The 18,691-nt window shown below is 36.3% G+C and overlaps 1 protein-coding gene across 1 annotated transcript; it reads right to left on the reverse strand.

Moving 5' to 3' along the window:
• Window positions 1-563: 563 nt before the first annotated feature.
• Window positions 564-18,333, reverse strand: LOC145214189 (uncharacterized). The gene is made up of 9 exons (XM_080082678.1): window positions 16,957-18,333; window positions 16,073-16,249; window positions 15,441-15,542; window positions 14,102-14,202; window positions 12,826-12,934; window positions 11,484-11,583; window positions 10,716-10,978; window positions 8,288-8,453; window positions 564-3,839 (listed from the first exon to the last, which is right to left on the reverse strand). Exons 1-9 carry the CDS (start codon window positions 17,674-17,676, stop codon window positions 3,529-3,531), a joined length of 2,049 nt encoding a protein of 682 aa, XP_079938804.1. The 5' UTR covers window positions 17,677-18,333; the 3' UTR covers window positions 564-3,528.
• Window positions 18,334-18,691: the final 358 nt, after the last annotated feature.

The following is an 18,691-nucleotide window of genomic DNA, read 5'->3' on the forward strand; positions in this document are numbered from 1 at the left end:
TGAAAAGTCATATTTTGTTCTTCTTTTTCGTTGGGACAAAATATGACAAATCCAACAACAGTTCAGCTTTTAGCGAAATTGAAAGTATGGACGGTATTTTCTAACCCAGGAATCGGCAACCCATTTTTTGCACTGCGGACCGGTCTTCAAAAAAGCTACAAACATTTAGCAAAGCAAAACGCCTAAATTAGCTAATCATCTCCGGATGCACGTGGAAAATGTTTCCAAGCATTTAACCTGAAAACTATACGGCCCGGTAACGAACTACTCGCAGACTGGCGGTTGCCAAATTATACTCTTGTATTAATCTGAAGTGTCACAAAAATTAGTAGAAAGAGAGTATTTTCAGATCAATGACTTTTATTTTATTTTTTTCTGAAGTATTTTTGACTCTTTTTACTGTTAATTAACTTGAATCAAAAATAAATAAAAATTTGTAGTGTTGTAGGCTACCTATACTATCAGTATTTTTTTCTGTTCTGATGTAGGTTATTTCTGCACATTATTTTAAACTGCTAGAGAAACTACAACTGATGTGCTTTCAAAAAAGAACCAAAGTACACTTGTGTCATGGTGATATATATTTTTGCATTAACTACACCAAACGGCCGACTTGAAACGAAAAGACAAAAAAACAAGGCGACAATTTTCAACGGCGGATGCTGGAAACGCCTGGCACCGGGTACGTGCCGAGAGCGAGAGAAGCGCAAGAAAAACGCACGACACGAAAAAAAGAGAAAAAGAAAAAAGGCGACGCAAAAACTGTCAGATGCTGATCTGAGTCAAAAAATACGATTTTGATCGGGCGTTTCAACTGAAATGAATAAAAGGTCAACGCCTGTCACACCTTAGAGCCAAAAAAGATAAATTCACAAAAGTTTAAGCAGTACTAGGAAGTACTGGCAAAATACAACGTTCGCTTATAGTACAGGAAACAAGAAAACGGGCGCAAAAATAGTGGCAAGTGAAACTATAGTCATTCTTAAAAAGACAGAAAACTACACAAGGGTGGCCAACGAAAAAAGGCGCTTATTTTTAGCTCTGATTTAGGTCACATATAGCAATTCTTTGTGGCTAAAAAACACGTCTTTCTCAGCAAACTGTAGTTTTTTTTCTGCTATACATTAAGGTGAACAAGTTTTCACATTCAACCTCTAGGAAATCCGAAACAGCCCCGAAAAAAACAAAACAATATACAAGGTTTTGTAACCAATTTTTTTTACAACTGCTTTGAAAACCAGGTTTATGTGTGCAAAGACATCAAAGCGAAACATAAGAAATAATATCGTAAATTTACGATTTTTTACTTCTACATGCTGTGAAGCCAAGGTTTTTAGGATAGTATTTTGGTCACACTTTGTTCTGTGAAACTAGGAGAAACTTTATGAAAGAGACAAAAATAAAACACACATTCTACAACGCTATGGAAAAAATAAAAACGAACTTTTGAGTTTTAGTTGCCAATGTTTGGAGTTTTGAAATCAAAAATTTCTTGTGTTCTGATGCCCTTAATTGGGTAATTATTTTACACAAATTTTAAAGTGACCTAATTACTTTACACAAATTTTAAAGTGCAAAAAATTACAGCAATATAGCAGACTTTAGTGTAGTTAAAATGTGGAGAAAATACGTTTGAAAGTCAAGTGTTTTAGGCAGGGAAAAAACGCGTCCAAAAAAACAACAAACACTTTTGATCTCTTGAATAAATCAACTGGAAACAAATGTAAAATTTATGCTGGGAAGAAAAAAAGAGAAATCATTACTGTGCTTGTAAATCTAATGCATTTACCCATCTTAGAGTTTAATGCTTTTTAAGCACTTGAATGAAATAATATTTAGTGGACAATTAGTATTATAGTTTGCAAATTACACTGGAACTGGCCAAAGAGGTGTTTATCAATATGCTGAAAGAAAAGGCAAGTTTCTTGTGCGCCCCTAGTGGCAATAACACCACACAATCAACACCGCTAAGTGTGGTGTCGTAATACTTTCAAGAAAATCACGCGCTAAAAGCGATAAAAAAGGTAAAAATTCAATGACGAATATTAAAACACGCGAACTTTTTCTGTGGGTAAAATTTCGGGGAAAAGGCTTTGTTAAAAAAAATTAAAAATGTCGTCACCTGTGACGTAATAAGCATAACGGTCGGTGACGTTCGTCTTTAAGAGGAATAAAAACCCGTAGTCATTAAGGTACGGTCCAAAAAAAGCGTTTTTTTGCGTGTCAGGTTTGGTTAAGCGCCGAAAACAGAAAAAACGAGAGAAAAAGAAAAAAGGGCAACCGAAGCGCGCACAAGAAGAGAGAAGCGGGAATAAAATACACCTTTGGGGCAAAAAGAATAACGGTATGTATATATTTATATGATGGGGCGAGACACTTACACCACCGATAGAAAGTACATCAGAACAGATCGCCGCCGAATTTAAAGCGAAGGTCACACTGGCAACGAAAGGGCAAAGATGGTTTTGGCGCCAACTTGCGGGGAACTTTTTCGGAATTTTGAACAAGGCATCAGTTTGCTTTTGAAGGAAACACTCATTTTGCCTTAAGAATTAGGAGAATTTGTGTGAAGGCAAAACGGAAAGTAACAAGTTGTCAAATTTTATGCAAAAAAGTTGAAACTGTAAACGCTTTTACAGATATCAAGTTTAAAGCACTTTGTTTTCAAGACAAAACTTTTATCAAACAAATCGCAAAAAAATATCTTGCACCTTTTGAAAGCACACGATTCCCCAAATCAAAACGGACAAAACCGTTCAATCAACCCTATTGGACAGTCGTTGACCAATCAGAACACGCCATTTTTCAATGCGCAACCTTGAACATTTAAATTGACGAGAACGTTTACACCGGTATATTACACCTTGGTCACTACCTAATAGTGACGTAGTATATGACGTATGACAAGCAGTAAGCACCTTTTTAGACTCAAGTTTAGCACTAATACGCATCACCTTAAATTCGTGAAAATTTCGATTACTGAAAAAACGAAGATTATTTGTCGGAAGACTCAATCGGCAACGAACATTTACCATAGTGACGTAATAAAGAGACTCTGTATGACGCTACACTAAGATTACATACAATTTACGATTACTTTAGTAAATTATGTTTTTGAATGTAATAAATGCAGAGAATAACCATAATTTATTATGGATGAAAAAACTTTTGAGTTTTAAGAGCTATAATGAACATTTTTATCTTTAATTAGAACACAAATATTTTGATTGTAAAAATAGAAAATACAAAACTGCTTTCAAATCTGAAGACTTCGAATGCATTGAGAGAGTGCACTACCGTATATACGAGTTTTCATAACCAACCGGTATTAAGGGACATGTAACAAGTGAAATATAATATATAGTTGCATTGGAATACTTTTCAAGCTGACCCTGATACGATGTTGCATTGGCACCAAAACTCAACTTAACCAAGTTTTGAAACACACATTTTCATACTAAGCGCCTAAAATTCGTCTAAAAAACGTTTGCAGTTAGCCCGATTCTACCAAAGCAGTTCAGAACACCGCTAACTGAACGCGTATTGGTTATCAACGGCCCTCACGTGACTTGACATTGTGACGTCACGAACGTCGTCGACAAACGAGGCTGGTGACGTCATAGGGGACGGGCTACCGCTGCTGCTTGATGCAACGTTTATAGACTGCAAGCCACTGGGTCCTGGAACATCTGGATCGAAAACCGGAGGTGAGTGCTGATTGGTGCTCGGCGATGCAGAACCGTTCACGTGACTTGTAGGGCTGGGTTGAGCGTCGCTGGCATCGCTTGTGCTAGAGGCGCTGGCCACTCGTAGATCGTCGCTTGGGTCGGTTCGGGAATCTTAGTGACAGAATATGAATTGGCTTTACCAGAAAGAAGGCTTTCCTATGTATATCGATTCTTTATATGTTGTATGATGCAGACTTACGACCTACACCGTTTGCCATACCTTCAACGCATATGTATTTGCTACCAATTTTCAAGTAGGTCGTGCCTTTAGCTGGTATTTAACAGCATAATTGTTTTTTGAAGAGAGACCCCATAATAAGACAATACGACAGTGGAAGCTACCGGTAACGAGTAACAAAAAAATCGTGTGACACTTATTTTACTCTGGAAAGTCAGATTTGCTGGAAGAGCTCGTCTTGTTACTTTCTACAACTTAACAAACACGCCAAACCTAACTTTGTTTTGTGAACTGTTACCAAACCTCTCAATTTGCATACTACATTCTTAATTTTGTAAGCTAGAGTTTTTCGTTGAATTGAAAATACGCATGTTATCATTTCAGAGTGCTACAACAAACAACAATGTGCTTAGATTTTAATTCATGTATACCCAAACCATAACCAAAAGCAATGTGACTTATTTTTAACACAAAAAAAGTCTGTATAATACATTCTGCAAAGGTCAGATTAAAAAAGCCCAGCGCAAAACTTTGTTTCCACACCAATCATTTTTTTAAACTTTGGGCAAAGATTTTTGGGGTCTAACAATAAGTAATATTTACCCTTTTGATGTGATAAGCAGCAGAAATGGCCCGAGCCGAGCCAGAACCCACAAACTGACCCGAGCATTAAATTTGCATATTCATGCCCTGCTAACATACTAAACAAGTGTTCGAAAGGGTATCCAAGAACAATACCGTTTTTAAATGCGATAGATGGTGGAAAAGCGCGTACTTCTGGGGCCTGTACGGATTAATACACCGCTGGTGACGTAAGGGACATTGGAAAACTACAAACTAACGTGAAATTAGGAATGTATGTGACGTCACAATGCACCGAGCGTGCTCGACCAAACAGAACATTTGCAGTCTAATAAGCAATATGCTCCCCATGTTTTCGTGTTGGTGTTTTTTTGCAAAAAGATATAAAAGAACATCAATTGAGACCTTCCATAGGTGAATTATCACTACAATCAAACCAGTGTCAGTTACATAACGCAAAGCACATTCATCTCATTGGCTGACCTAGTTAAATTTTAGAGCCGAAAATTAATCCCTATTTAATCTGACAGAAAAACCGGCTACGAAACCTACGGACTTTGACCTTCCACTGATCCGATTAAGCCTTATTCTTTGTCCGTAAAGTCATTTTTCGCCGACCGAGTTACCGTACAATGCCGGGTCTATTTATACATGCAGTTACGGCCTAGCGCACTAGCTTATGGGTAAATATAAACTGCGGCGCTGTATTCCACTGCCGACACAAAGGAAAGCGCTTTTTGTGAGACAGGGTAGGGCGTCTTTAAATCTCCTTCAATTGTGCGGTTATTGAATGGGTCTGGGTACAGTTTGCATGTGAATACGGTCGTAAAAAGTTTATTTTTAACGTTGTGTGTTTTTGATTTGGTCCTTGGCTTTGAATTTGGGATAGTTTTCAAGTTACCGCCTGAAGTTTTATTTGTCCTATTTTGAGCGCTTTAAAGCCCTATTTAACTGAATAAATTAAACTTAATATGCACGCGAATAATCCCTTGGCACTATATAAATATCCACGAAAAAACTCCAAGGCCTAGTTTAACATACTTATGATAAATTTAATCAAACCCAACTTTAGGTATGTTTGATGAGTATGGTAAACCTCACAAATTACTTCAGGAAAAAAATTAGGCTATTTGTCCTTAAGATTGTATAATATATATATTCTGCCTTAATAACATTATCAGTTTCAGCAAGCATTGGGAACCTGGTGATAAATCCAGTATAATATAAAATAAATAGATGAAAAAAAATAACTTAGAAGTCTGCCACGACTCAACGAAAATAGATATTTAAAAACAACTTATGTATGAGAAAAATGATTTTTTTGCATGTCTGTAGGAATAGTGAAGCACAAAAACGAAGCCCGAAACCATATTACGTTTAACATGTACTAATTTATGCTCAATATCTTTTTAAAGAACGTGTTTCCCCCGAAACAAAAAAAAAACATGTCACTCTAATTTCAGGCGGTTTTGCATTTCGAGAAAACAGGAACTGGTCTACAAATTGAAAGATAACATCAACTTTCACCCAAGCCCGGTACATTACAGCGAAACCAAAAAACCACTGCTTCCTAGAGCTGAGTGGATTGCAGATGTTATCAAATCGAAAACGGCCGCTTCGTTTTTTCACCATTCTTTACAGTGAGGGTAAATGGGTCGCTTTAAGCAGAAGTGCTGACCGGCTTTGTTTTGATATTGTTTTGCACATAACACCGTTGCATGCAAATTTCGCGTGTAGCGATCTTTGGTTGCATGCAAATTTGTAGAAACTTGTGCGGCATTAAGATGTATAGGAATGATAATGGTCAATGTCATTGCATTGTTTTGTATTATGACCAGTCTAAATTATCGACAGACCTGATAATAACTTATTTAAGTGTCGTAACTGGGCATTAAGTGTTCTGATTTAGGTAAAAAATTTGCAGCAAAGTGTAAGTTTATGGTGCAGGCTAGTCTTTTATTAATGTACATAATTGTCTGTTCGAAAAGGTTTGGGTCGCAAGGTCTGCATGCAACGTTTAGGTCTGATCCCAGTTATGAATGTAAGTTCATCTTAGATACCTCAAAAAGAAAAAAAACATTTTTCTACATATCATAGGTTTTAGAAAAGTGTTCTGTTTGGTAGAACATCGAGCATCTCATGTTCATGCTCGATGCACGGTGCATTGTGACATCACATACATTCCTAATTTCACGCAAGCTTTGTAAATTACGTCACCAGCGGTGTATTAAGCTGTACAGGCCCCAGAAGTAGGCGTTTTACCATCACCCGACGCATTAAAAACAGCTGTTTTTGTTTATGGATATCCTTTCGAACACTAGTTTCGTATGGACATAAACAGGGGTTTAAAGTCCTGATATGCTCACATTGAAATGTGGGAATAGAATGGAATAAACGTACTTTTAAATGCTTAATAAGCTTAAAACAGCGGAAAGGGGCCATATGCGGGAATTAGGTGCGAAATTTAAAAATAAAAAAGTTTTTTTTATCAGCTTAGAATCGATGACTAAAGTTATTAGGAACCTAAAACTGAACCATAGTTTAATGGCCTTCTATTACGTTTTAAAAAGAAAAAGGCTAACTTTTTATTTATTTTGTAACCTGTGTATAGTGCAAGGAATTCAGCGATGTTGGTGAGAAAAGGAAAGCGTATTCTACATGGGTTTACGACTAATTGGAGATTATCCAAGGGCGTGTGCAAACACATCAAAGGGCTTACGTTTACCTATCAAAGGCGTTTAATACCACAAATCGTGTAACGCAAATTTCTGATACAGCCATCATTTACATCACTGGTGTACCTTTTCAGTGTAAACCTTGACAAAAAAATGATTACAACGAACTTGAAAGAGATGGCCTCGCCGCAAACACATCACAATCTACTTGCTGACGTAGGTGTGGCTGAAACGGCCTGTACGCTCTCTGGACCGCTGTATGTGTGGTTAATGTGCGCTTGACGACTTGTGAATGATACGCGACATTGCGGTGGGCCATTAAAGTGCTTCTTTCCTGTCTAGAACAACGACCAACGACGGTCGCACATAGATTTGAACACTTGATGTGGTTTTGCGATCACGATTAATGAAGTCAACTGTTGCGACGGCTAGCGAAATTGCCGTGTCTTGAAATTAAACTGAAACACTTACCGACCGCAGCACATTACATAGTCTTAGCGAGATATCTACGGTACAGATAATCATAAACAGTTTTACTTAATGTATGGACCACATCACATGTAGGACACAGATGAACGAATTTGTGAATTTTTTCATGATATATAATAGTTTAGTCCAGGGGTGCAACTTTTTTCTTTTTTAGCGCGCTGAAATTTTTAGTAACAGATACGTTTTAGCTTTACCTACATCACGACTGCAACGTAATGGAAACATTAAAAAAACATGTACTTTTCTAATTACCATGCAGGCAAGGCGATGTCAAATGGGGTAAATAAATAATAAACTAAAAAAGGGCTATTCGTTTTGTTGCCAATTTATATGTAGTACATTCTACTTAATGGTTAAACATATACACCATTTGGCACAATGGGGAAAGGGGTCCATAGTGAATTAAGTTTTTAAAAGTGTTGTACATAAAATTAGTCCATATTGCAAAGCTTTTTTTCAAATTTTTTGCGAGAACAGTTTATCAAAAAAAAATGTTACGTAAAAATATTGTCTTAAAAATTTCTCTGATGATGGCCATAAAATTTGCAAACTTTTCAAAAACCTTTCGTGTTGTAACTCCAAACAACCGTTATCAGCTATTGAACAAATGTGTAAAACAACCATAGAAATCTTACCGCAATTTTCGTTGATGACGTAATCGGTGAGGCAAACTTGGGTGGTTCCCCCACTTTCGAGAGGAATCGGTTGCGACCGAAACTGCTCAAGCATGTCGAGAACCGAATTAAACTTGAAATGTTGGACTCGACACCTCCCCTCACTATCCACTGATAAGCGAAGATGCTGGAAATAAAATAAACTCAACTTTGTGTCGGGTGAATTTAGCAATAGTAGTAAACCTCGGTAAAACCGGATTCGGTTAATTTGGATCTTTGCCTAATTCGGACAAAACTTGAGGTACAAATGATTTGTAATGTGGTAAGACTTAAAACTAATCGACATCGGTCAAATGTTTTAGGTCCAAACGGGTCCTGAATAACCGAGGTATACTGTATATGTGGACACAGATCATGTTAACTCGCAATATACTTTTTTCTTTTTTTAAAAAAAAAACCGCAAATTTAGAAAGGTGACTTTCCTGTATTTTGGCAAATTGTGCGTTTTGTGACTTATTTAATGATGAAATATACGTGCACCCTTTGTCAGACATAGCATTTATATTTGATGCGAACGTTCATTTGGATTTCTGGCACGTCGAAGCCAAGCAACGTAAAAAAATAAAAAAAGATCTTTTCGTCGCATTTTCGAATGGTATACAACACTAAGTTTTTGTGTTCTGTCTGCAGGTTAATGAAACAATTATTAGGCAGAAAACCCGAATTACAACAAAATCAGTCACAGTCAGCATTGCAAATTAAATTTACTTCATAGTTCCTTGCTTAACGTCCACTACATGACACGAAAGAATGTTAAAATTCCTATTTACTGGTATAAGGTGCATTTACACACACAACTGCCAACTGTTTTCATAGGCGCTTACCAAGTTTAGCGGGTTTATCAACGAGTTTTGCGCAGTCAAATCACGCCCAAAAACATGCTTTAAACTTTCAGCACAAAAAACGCTATTGACTAATTTCATCACAGCATGGTCCAGTATACAAAGTATCAAACCACGGTTACTAAAACTCAGCGAAGGTTTTGACCACGGAATGCAGCACAAAACAACAATCGCATATTTTCTGCGTAGTATATTGGAAGCCAGGACAAAATGCGATCACTTCTTGTCATAGAGCGCCACCGGAAGGGATTGACTTACAGCAGGCGGGCTCAAAAGGTTGCTGCAATCTGAAAACGGTGCCCAATTTTTTGCCAGGGCTTAAGTTGCCACGCCCCCAGAACTCCTGCAAAAAGATGGACACGCCCACCGAACTCGTACTGGGTCATGATGGCTGCAAAAACCGCAAGGCGATTTGCGGAGAGACGCGAAGCTCTTGGTTGAATCAAACCGCGCCAAAAGTTGACTGCGAGCTATTTTGGTCTGATTTAAAGAGCTTGGTTGTGCTAAAAATAACTGTGGATCTAAATGATTGCGCCATTTCTAGTTTATTGAAAGTAACTTTGTAGCATTTTTGTGTGATATTCTGAAAACCAATGCAAAATTGCCGTAACCACTAGTCGGATTAACTTATAAAGACACCCCAACCCGAATCCTTTTTATTATATCCGTTCTGGCCCGAATGTTTGATTGACAGGCCTATAATAACGTAGACATACACAATGGACAATAATAGACAATGGCCTAAACTAGACGTTTTAGGGGTGTTGGACAGTAGGTCAATCTAGCAATTTAACTAGGTATTTTTATTTTTTAAATTACAGACAATGGATGTCGAATTAAGACCGTTCGTTCAAAAATCTTAAGACCCAACCCAACCCGACTGACTTACAAGTCTGGATTAAGCACATTTTCTAACAAGCACTCCATAAATATAAAGTGATTTAATTTCTTTTCGATGTGATGGACAATAGTTTATTTATAGTGGCATAGCACATCAAAACGTAGGTAATGACTAGGTCACCCAAGAACAGTTATATAACGTCATTCCGGCATAGCAGCAACATTAATTTCGAACTTCTACTTTAAACTGTCATTTGGAGATTTTTGCAATTCTTTGAGGCAATATATCATAAGGAACATTGTTTGGCCAAGAAGAAAGAGACAAATAAATAAGTGTGGCTCAGTACATGCTGTGCAGTGAAGAGTAATAAGTTTCACCCTTTGCAGCCAAATACAATAAACTTCGGTCAATCCGGACCTGGTTGGACCAAAAAGTTTGTCCAGATTAGATATACATCTGGATTAACCGATGTCCATTAGTTCAAGTCTTACTACAATTAAAATCATTTGTACCTCGAATTTTGTCCAAATTAGGCAAAAATCCGGATTAATCGAATCAGAGGTTACTGTACAAAAAACATGTTTCCTACATATTAGTTTGTTTATTTAGTTTCTCAACTTACCATAAGATGTTACTATGTTTATCACAAATGTACAAACATAATTCTATACATAACAATGCCACCACATATACACCATATCCTTACCTTGGCTCTGCCTTGAAAGTTGAAAGTTAGCACATGTCCAGACTGTCTTGTTTCAGACAAACGCATCAAGAAAACACCATGCCTAGCTCCGAGAACTAACTGGGTGGCTTTCATTCTTGTCATGCTTTTATGGTACCAAGGAAATTTGACGAGATCCCCGGGAAGAACTGCTTGGTTCCTCGTCTTGCTCTCATCATCGCCTTCCTCTCCAGTTGTCGAGGAGCTCAACAGAGGAGCAGTTGCATTTGAATCCCACGAGCCGACTAAATTGAAATCACGTTCGGTTTAAAAGTTTGTGTTGATAAAATTACGAGGTAGTGTTTATGAGACTTTAGGTTGGTTGAAACGTTTTTTTGAAGAGCTGAGAATACAGCTAGGCAAATAACTTTACTAAAATACTTTTAACAAATAAAAAAAAGACAATGACTAATTTTATGAAGCAATTTAGGGGTCTGTGGGTGAACCAGTGGGTCATCAGGGGTGAAACATTTAAAGGGTCTACTTTGGAAACATAACTACAATGTGTGTAAATTTGACCAAGTTTGAAGCATCCTTTCTTGACCAAACGCTAGGAACAAACCAGTACTAGACAAAAAATGCAGATAAAACCAATGCGTCCCCTTGAGAAAAAGGGACCAATAAATATGCATTTTCAGTGCATGTGTGTAAATTCACCACACGACTGGGGTAAAAACATAGCAAGCTTAGAAACTTTAAATGGTCAAAAAAATCAAACAAACATTTTTCTTAGATTTCTTAGATACTTACGTTGTGTGGTTGAAATGCTCTCAGTGTCAGCGTCCTCAATTACTCCGTTTGTGAGCTCAGGTTTGCCAAGATTAGGAGGTGTGGTTGAAAAGTCACTAAGCTGAAATGTGAAATCATAAACATAAAATCATAAGCAATTTTATATTATCACATGATTAGTGGCAAAAGTAAAAAATTAAATGTGAATCATTTAAAAAAAATAAAACTCAGAAATAAGTCTTAAAAGTGACATGAATGCAAGTTTTGGTACATGTGTGCCAACCAACCAAATAAAACTATGTGCTAAAATGTTAATGACAATAGCATGTCAAATATAGTCTTATTGTAATAATGTTAGGTTTTGGTAAACTTCAAATTTATTTAATGCCAAGACAAAACTTACAAACATAGGGTACACAAAAGTAAGGTTGTTATTTTAATACTACAGTTAAGCAGTGATCCTAAAAACATGTCTATGAACAAAGCAAAAAATAGAGTATGAATTTTATCCTTAATATTTCAGCATGGAAATCAAAGGTAAGGTATTAGTTTGGGTGACAGAGCAGCATAAGATGATTGCAGCATTTCAATGCAGCAAGAACTGACAACAATGCAGTCTGCAGAAAACTTTTGCGCATTTATATAATCTGTCTACTGCAACTACTACCGTTACACTTATACGGATGTGATTTGTTTATCCTAAGCATTTCGCAGAAAGAAATGTGCTTACCCAATCAATAAAATGAACTCGGGATTCAAAACGAATGCACTTCGGCTACCATAGTTAGCCACAAATCTACAGGGGCCATGTTAAAATCATGGATGTACACATGTATTGGTAACAGACATTCAACCATAATAACCTTTAAGAACACACAGCCTTAAACCAATAGATTGACGAAGTCTTTATGAAACTTTTGTAAGTGTGGGACAAAAAAAGGTTTCTTTTTTTTTGGAAAAATACCAAACATGATTTCAGGCTATTGCAGGATTTTGGGAAACTACAAGAATTATGAAATAATTTAAAAAAACAAATAGTTATGTGAGAAGTACACATCTTTGTCAACATGTGTATGCCGTGAGGCTGAGGGTGCACTACAACAGTCACAGGGGGACATGGGTACATCGGGGTTCACTAAATAAGTTGTATAAGTGAGTAATTTGCAACGGTAACAATAGAAAAACCACTTCAAAACAGTTTTGACGTCTTATAAAATATCAATTTATATTTGTGCTTTTTTGTATTTTTATTTCATGTCTGTAAATTTTCATGTCATGCTGTATGCTATACAGCTTGAATCCCTGAAATACTGTTGAAAACAAGAATAACGCAAATAATTTTTTTGATGTATGTAAACTGTACCTGTTGTCCTGTATCGTCACTAGATACTACATCAGTTCCAGAATTTGGTGGACTTTCTCGAAGACGCTCAGGCAGAAACGGAAGTTTGTGGCATTCATATGCGTGGAGTCTAATAAACATTTTTTATTGACTACAATTATTATTAAACATGAACATTTATTCCTGCTTGAAAGTAAGATAGGGTACATATCATTTTCTAAAGCAGGGGTGTGCAAGAGGCGTAACAAGTATAAGCTAAACCAGCGTTTTCCAACCGGTGGGCCATACAGCGGTTTGCAGTACTTCACGGCATGTGACGTAACAATTCCCTTTGTCTAGTAAACAATTACTTTGTTGTGAAAGCTAGGGTTGTGGCAAAACTCGGTATTCTTTAGAAAATAAATGTATTGATGCTTTGGAAGAATTTTTAATTTATTGTGTAGATAAAAAAAAAATTTACAGCCCTTGGTTGATGTCCGAAATTGGTTATATTGCCCACCGACATAATATGTTGTACACCCCTGCTATAAAGCAGAGTGTAAATATCATCAAAATATTTTTTTATATCCTGTCCATTTGGGAGAAAAATAAATGTCATTTTTAGAGACGGGACCATACAAATTTCTTGAAGCATCTAAAGCAGGGGTGGGCAACCTGAGGCCCGCGGGCCTCATGCGGCCTTTCATTAAAGCTTGTGCGGCCCGCAGAGACACTTGGATTTTAAAATTACTTGCCAACGAGTCCAATTATTACATATTTTTGAGCTGATTAATGCGCCTGATGCTAGTTTTCTGCGATCTGGCAAAATGTGGCTAGAATCAAATACGAATTATACTTGTAGTTAAGCATATTTGGTAAGAAACAAAGCAAAATCACTTTGTGTGATGCACATGTGCGGCCCTCGATCCAATTTTGAAATTTATAATAGGCCCTACAGTAACAAGGTTGCCCACCCCTGATCTAAAGCCACTGACATGAGCTGTGGGTAAAAAAAGGTTAATTTGTTTATTGATATGTGTGTATTTGTTTTAATCACTACAAGACACTAAGGAAAGTGTTTTTGCTACTTACTCAAGTTCAAGCAATGTTTTGTCAATGTAAATATCCAATACTGTGTTACATATATTTATTGATAACCCACTTCACATGACACACCAAATAGCTTTGTCAACATGCAAAACATTTGCAAGGTAAAGAAATAATTAAAAATGAGTAAATAAACTGTAAATTAACAATTAAAGTGTTTTTAGACTTTTTTTACAATGCATAAATCCCATTAAACAAAAAACAAACTCACTTTTTGTGGCCAGCTTTTATGGTGCATTCTTCAATTTCTGAAAGCCAAGTTGCAAAATCAAGGTCCCCGTTTAGCTTGACCACATATTCTTCACCGCTGGCCTGAAAAGAGTGTACATACTTTTGGTAAAATACATGCTATTTCATATTTACAATTGAATTACATCGCAAATTTGACCCATCGGCTGCAAATCGCCCACCCTTGTGTTAAAAGTTTGGCTGTTAAATGTCATTTGTTCAGTTACAGATGAAAAAAAAATTAAAATGTGATATCTGGATTATGATGTGTAAATGTATAAGTGGTATTTCAGTATTTGTAAAGGTTTATTTTGTTGACAAATGTACTTTTGTAGGGCATGAGCAATACTTTCAATATGACTGCTACAACAGTACGCTAATTTTGTCATTTTGTCTAGTTGGCTGGGTTGAGGTGTTTGGCAAAAATTGCATACTTTGGTAATTTGTTCCATCATGTTTCATGTATTGCCAAAGGGCCTGGTTGTACAGGAAATGCATGATTGCGATCTGGGTTTTGATATGCAAGTGGCATTTAAGGGTAAGTTGGTCGCACAATTATGCATTTTTGTAAGAGACACATAACTACTAAACACTGTTAGTTTTTGTAAAAGCAATATTTGTAAAAAAAATGTGTCATGCAAAAAAATAAATTTCCATGTTTTTGTAAAGGCCAAAGAGTGCAATTGTTGATAAATAACCAACGTTTAAAATATGCCACATGTGCTGGGTATTGTGGAGATATAAAAAATACCAAGGAAAATTTGCAGAATCAATGCTACTTCAAGATTCACTTTGAGATACAGTACTAGGACCACAAAAGATAGTTCTAAACTCACAAAACATATCCAATTACAACCAATCAAGGAACAATAGATTTAGGCCAAGAAAGGAAAGAAATGGGTGAAGCACTATGTGTCAAGAAATATTCATACACATGAGGCATTTGATTGCAGTTAAAATATAAAACTTTTTACACAACTGTGTAATATGTTCAACTCATATATACTGTGCCTTCAGTATGCAAAAATTGTAAATTAAAAAGTTAATAAAAAACGTTTTACAGGCATAAGTCTCTTATAAGAACATACATAACAAAATTGCACAAACTTTTGAACTTATGAATTATTACAATTTCGTTTATTAACAGTTGACAACAAATTTACAAGTTACAGAAATAATATTTTTTTAGCAGACAAACACACATTTGGAATCAAAGGTTTCCTAATGCTTTTTAAATGCTCCAAAACAAAGTTATAGTTTTTGTCCTTGAACAATGTAAAAAAGTGGACATAGATACTTAAATTACTTCCCGAAGTACCCACCTTAATGACAAAGGTGTAGTCGATGTCAGGCATAGACAACGCGGTGGTGGGTCTTACTTCAGTTATGTCGCAACCCATTATGGTTATTTTTGGCTTGGTACTCTGCAGAAATCAAAGAAAAAATTGGCACAGATGTACAAGCGCAATCATAGCTTCGCCAGGTAGACACTTGAAGTTTTACAAAAATGAATTGTGACAAAAAGTGTAAAATACTAGTCATAGCCCATCGGCAATTTTAGCTTCCATTTCGCAACGTGTAATTCAGATATATAGCGCAGAGGATTAAATCAAGATGAGTGCATGATAACTCTGCACGGCCAATAAAAAGTCAAGTACCGTATACCACCAGCAATGTATTGTAAATACAGGTTTGGTGGTTAAATATAGGTTTGGATGGCTATTTTATGCCTGACATGTTAAAAATCCAAATAAGGGTATTAATACACTTATAAAATACAAATCTATTGTATGCTTCAGGGCAAGTCCACAGAGGAAACTAGAAATACCACAAAAATGTTGCATAATTTATTTACCATGAGCATATTTGACTGAGCTACTTTACAGCAATATGCAACTAAATGCCTGTAATTGAAAAATTACTATCTAGACACAGAAAAAAAATTTAAGCTCACCTTTATAGGACAAAAGATCTCAATGTAGTAATCTTTTTCAATCTGAGTTAGCACCAGCCGTGCTCGCTGGAATGCCATATTTTCACCAGGCTGTGTTTGCCCAATAACCAGATAGCTGCCAGCCATATCGATTCTGACAGCAACGTCTTGGGGTTTTTCCATTGGAAATCCAAGACCCTAAAGTTTCAAAGCATTTACACTTTGCTTGTAGCTTTTTGTCGCACTAATTGTCAGTTGACTATCCCCAAAAGCCAAAATTCTGAATGCCAATCTAAATTTATATACCAATATCAACTAATTAGCTTATTTTTATAGTTAATACATTTAATTTATATTTTCAACATAGAGTATTTTCAAACTCAAAACAATACATGTGAAACTGCAAAATATGTGTACATCATGCTTTTGATGCAATTGAATATTTTTGTCTTATGCACTTAGAAGTTTTATAAAATGCATAGTATTCTAGTTCTTAAAACTGTAAGAAAAATAAAGTGAATGCAAAATAGAAAAGTTAGAGACTAATTGTTGTATGTTTTACACTGACAAGTAATTGTATGTGATTGATTGTATCTTCCTGTGTAACCAGAAGTGTTGCAGAAAACTTAGATGAGTTAAAAGGGATGGCGGACTACAACTATTGTACCAGAGAAACACTATCAAAAATATAAGCAAATTTAAACGACAGTAAACACTTGTTAATCCGGACCTGTTTGGAGCTAAAAGTTTGTCCAGAATAACCAAAGATCGGGATTAACCGTGTCGATTAGTTAAAGCACTACCACATGACAAATCAACTTGAGTTGGTCCGAATTAGCTGAAGATCCAGATTAACTGAATCCGGTTTAACCAAGGTTTACTGTATTACAATTTTATACACACACCTTAATTCTGCTGGTGCTGCCTCTTCTCAAGCGGTTCCAAACATTCGAAACAAAGTTGCTTTTGTTAGAGGCATCCCCATTTTCTCTGTAAACACCAGAGTCTTCCTCAGATCGGGTCCTACTTTTGACTTTCTGACTGTTGTTGCGCTTTTTGGATTTCTTCTTCTTGCTTTGTTGTGAAGATAAAAACACATCTGTACTTGTGGCTTCGTCAATTTGCTGCAAAGCGACATCATCAGCACTCATTCGACGACCAGTTTTGTACTGTTTGTTAGCTGGAAACAGTTCTGGTAACGGTGTTTCACAAATTTGTTTTACAGAACCGTTACTAGCAGTTTTCTCTTCAGGAATACCATTTTGTTTGGCTGCATCCATTAAAAAGCGGTCAAAATCCGACTGCATGTCTTTGCAAAAGTTTTTTCCTGAGTGATTGATGTTGTGCACATGCTCGATAGAAACCATGCCATTGTTAAGATTTTCCAAGCGGTGCGACTCCCTGAGAAAGCAATCTTGAAAATGGGCGACATACCGCTCAGATATTAAACTGAACAGGCTCGCTTGAAATGTGCAGATGTTGTACTGCTCCAAAAATGGCTGCAATGCCAAAATTAAACGCCTGGCATTTATGAAGGCTTGTGATTCATAAAGCTGGACAAATTTCCAGTCATTTAACAGCGCTGATGCATTGGAGGTCAGGGTGGCAGATGTAGTTCCATCCATTGCCAGAACCTGATAAATGCTCCCTACATTTATTGCCGCAAAAAGTGAATGATGTAAAACACAACTAGATGAAAACGAAACAAATATTTACGTCAATTAGAAATTTGGGTGATTAACATAAGTTCCCCCTAAATCTTCGTGCAAGACCAATTTTACTGGCATAGTGCAAGCGATAAACAGGACCAGGCAGTACTTTTTTCTTAATTTCTTGCGCATTAAAAAAAAAATGTTCTTGCGCATTAAAAAAATGATTTTTTACATGTATTGTTTAAAAAACATCGCGTGCATGCAGTACTCAGATTGGCCAACTACTAATACAAAAACGGTGGTACTAAATACCGCATGTGACCGCATGTGCCCGCATGTGATCGCATGGTATACCGCATGTTATCACACGGCAGGAATTTCTGAAAGACTTGAATATGCTTTTACGAAAAAATAATTTTGCGAACTTTTGAAAGCGCTGACGGTTAGAGCTATTAGGGTTGGGTGAAGGTTTGTTATTAAAATAAACCTAGAATCTAGTCTATTTTACCCTTGATGGGGCTTGTATTCCTACATTTCACATACCTTGGTGTATTTTAAGAGGAATCACATGCGGCCTCATGCGGTATTTAGTACCACCCATACAAAAATACCATGTCACCAATTTATTTGAATTGAATAAGATACTGACGATGCTGTAATAGCGAAATATATATATCTTTAAAACCAAAGGGTGAACGACTAAGTGATTTGTCGGAACTTACATCCATGTCACCAATGTACAAATTGGCATCTAATACAGGATTTTTATTAAATGTTATTCATTGTAAACCATATTGTTTTAATATTTATAATAGCATTGTGTAGTTTACAGTTTGCACCTAATTAGCACAGTGAACAAGCCAAACATACAGATATTTTTGGAGTTTTTTTCAACAAATGCTTGTGATATATGTACAATGTTAGCCAAAACATATTTTTTTTAATTGTCACAATTTCATTTAAACAAAAAGATGAAAACGGTAACAAT

The sequence above is a fragment of the Phallusia mammillata genome, chromosome 2, assembly GCF_965637545.1.
Source record: "Phallusia mammillata chromosome 2, kaPhaMamm4.hap1.1, whole genome shotgun sequence".
Taxonomy (NCBI): Eukaryota; Metazoa; Chordata; class Ascidiacea; order Phlebobranchia; family Ascidiidae; genus Phallusia; species Phallusia mammillata.

Bases quoted from the DNA above. Each gene is read 5' to 3' on its own strand.
- LOC145214189 (XM_080082678.1), bottom strand. From the start codon at position 17,676: ATGGATGGAACTACATCTGCCACCCTGACCTCCAATGCATCAGCGCTG. The intron at 16,250-16,956 runs GTGTGTGTATAA...TTGAAACTTTAG, and splicing joins GCAGCACCAGCAGAATTAAG to GGTCTTGGATTTCCAATGGA. The intron at 8,454-10,715 runs GTAAGGATATGG...TTTTATTTCCAG, and splicing joins ACTTTCAAGGCAGAGCCAAG to CATCTTCGCTTATCAGTGGA.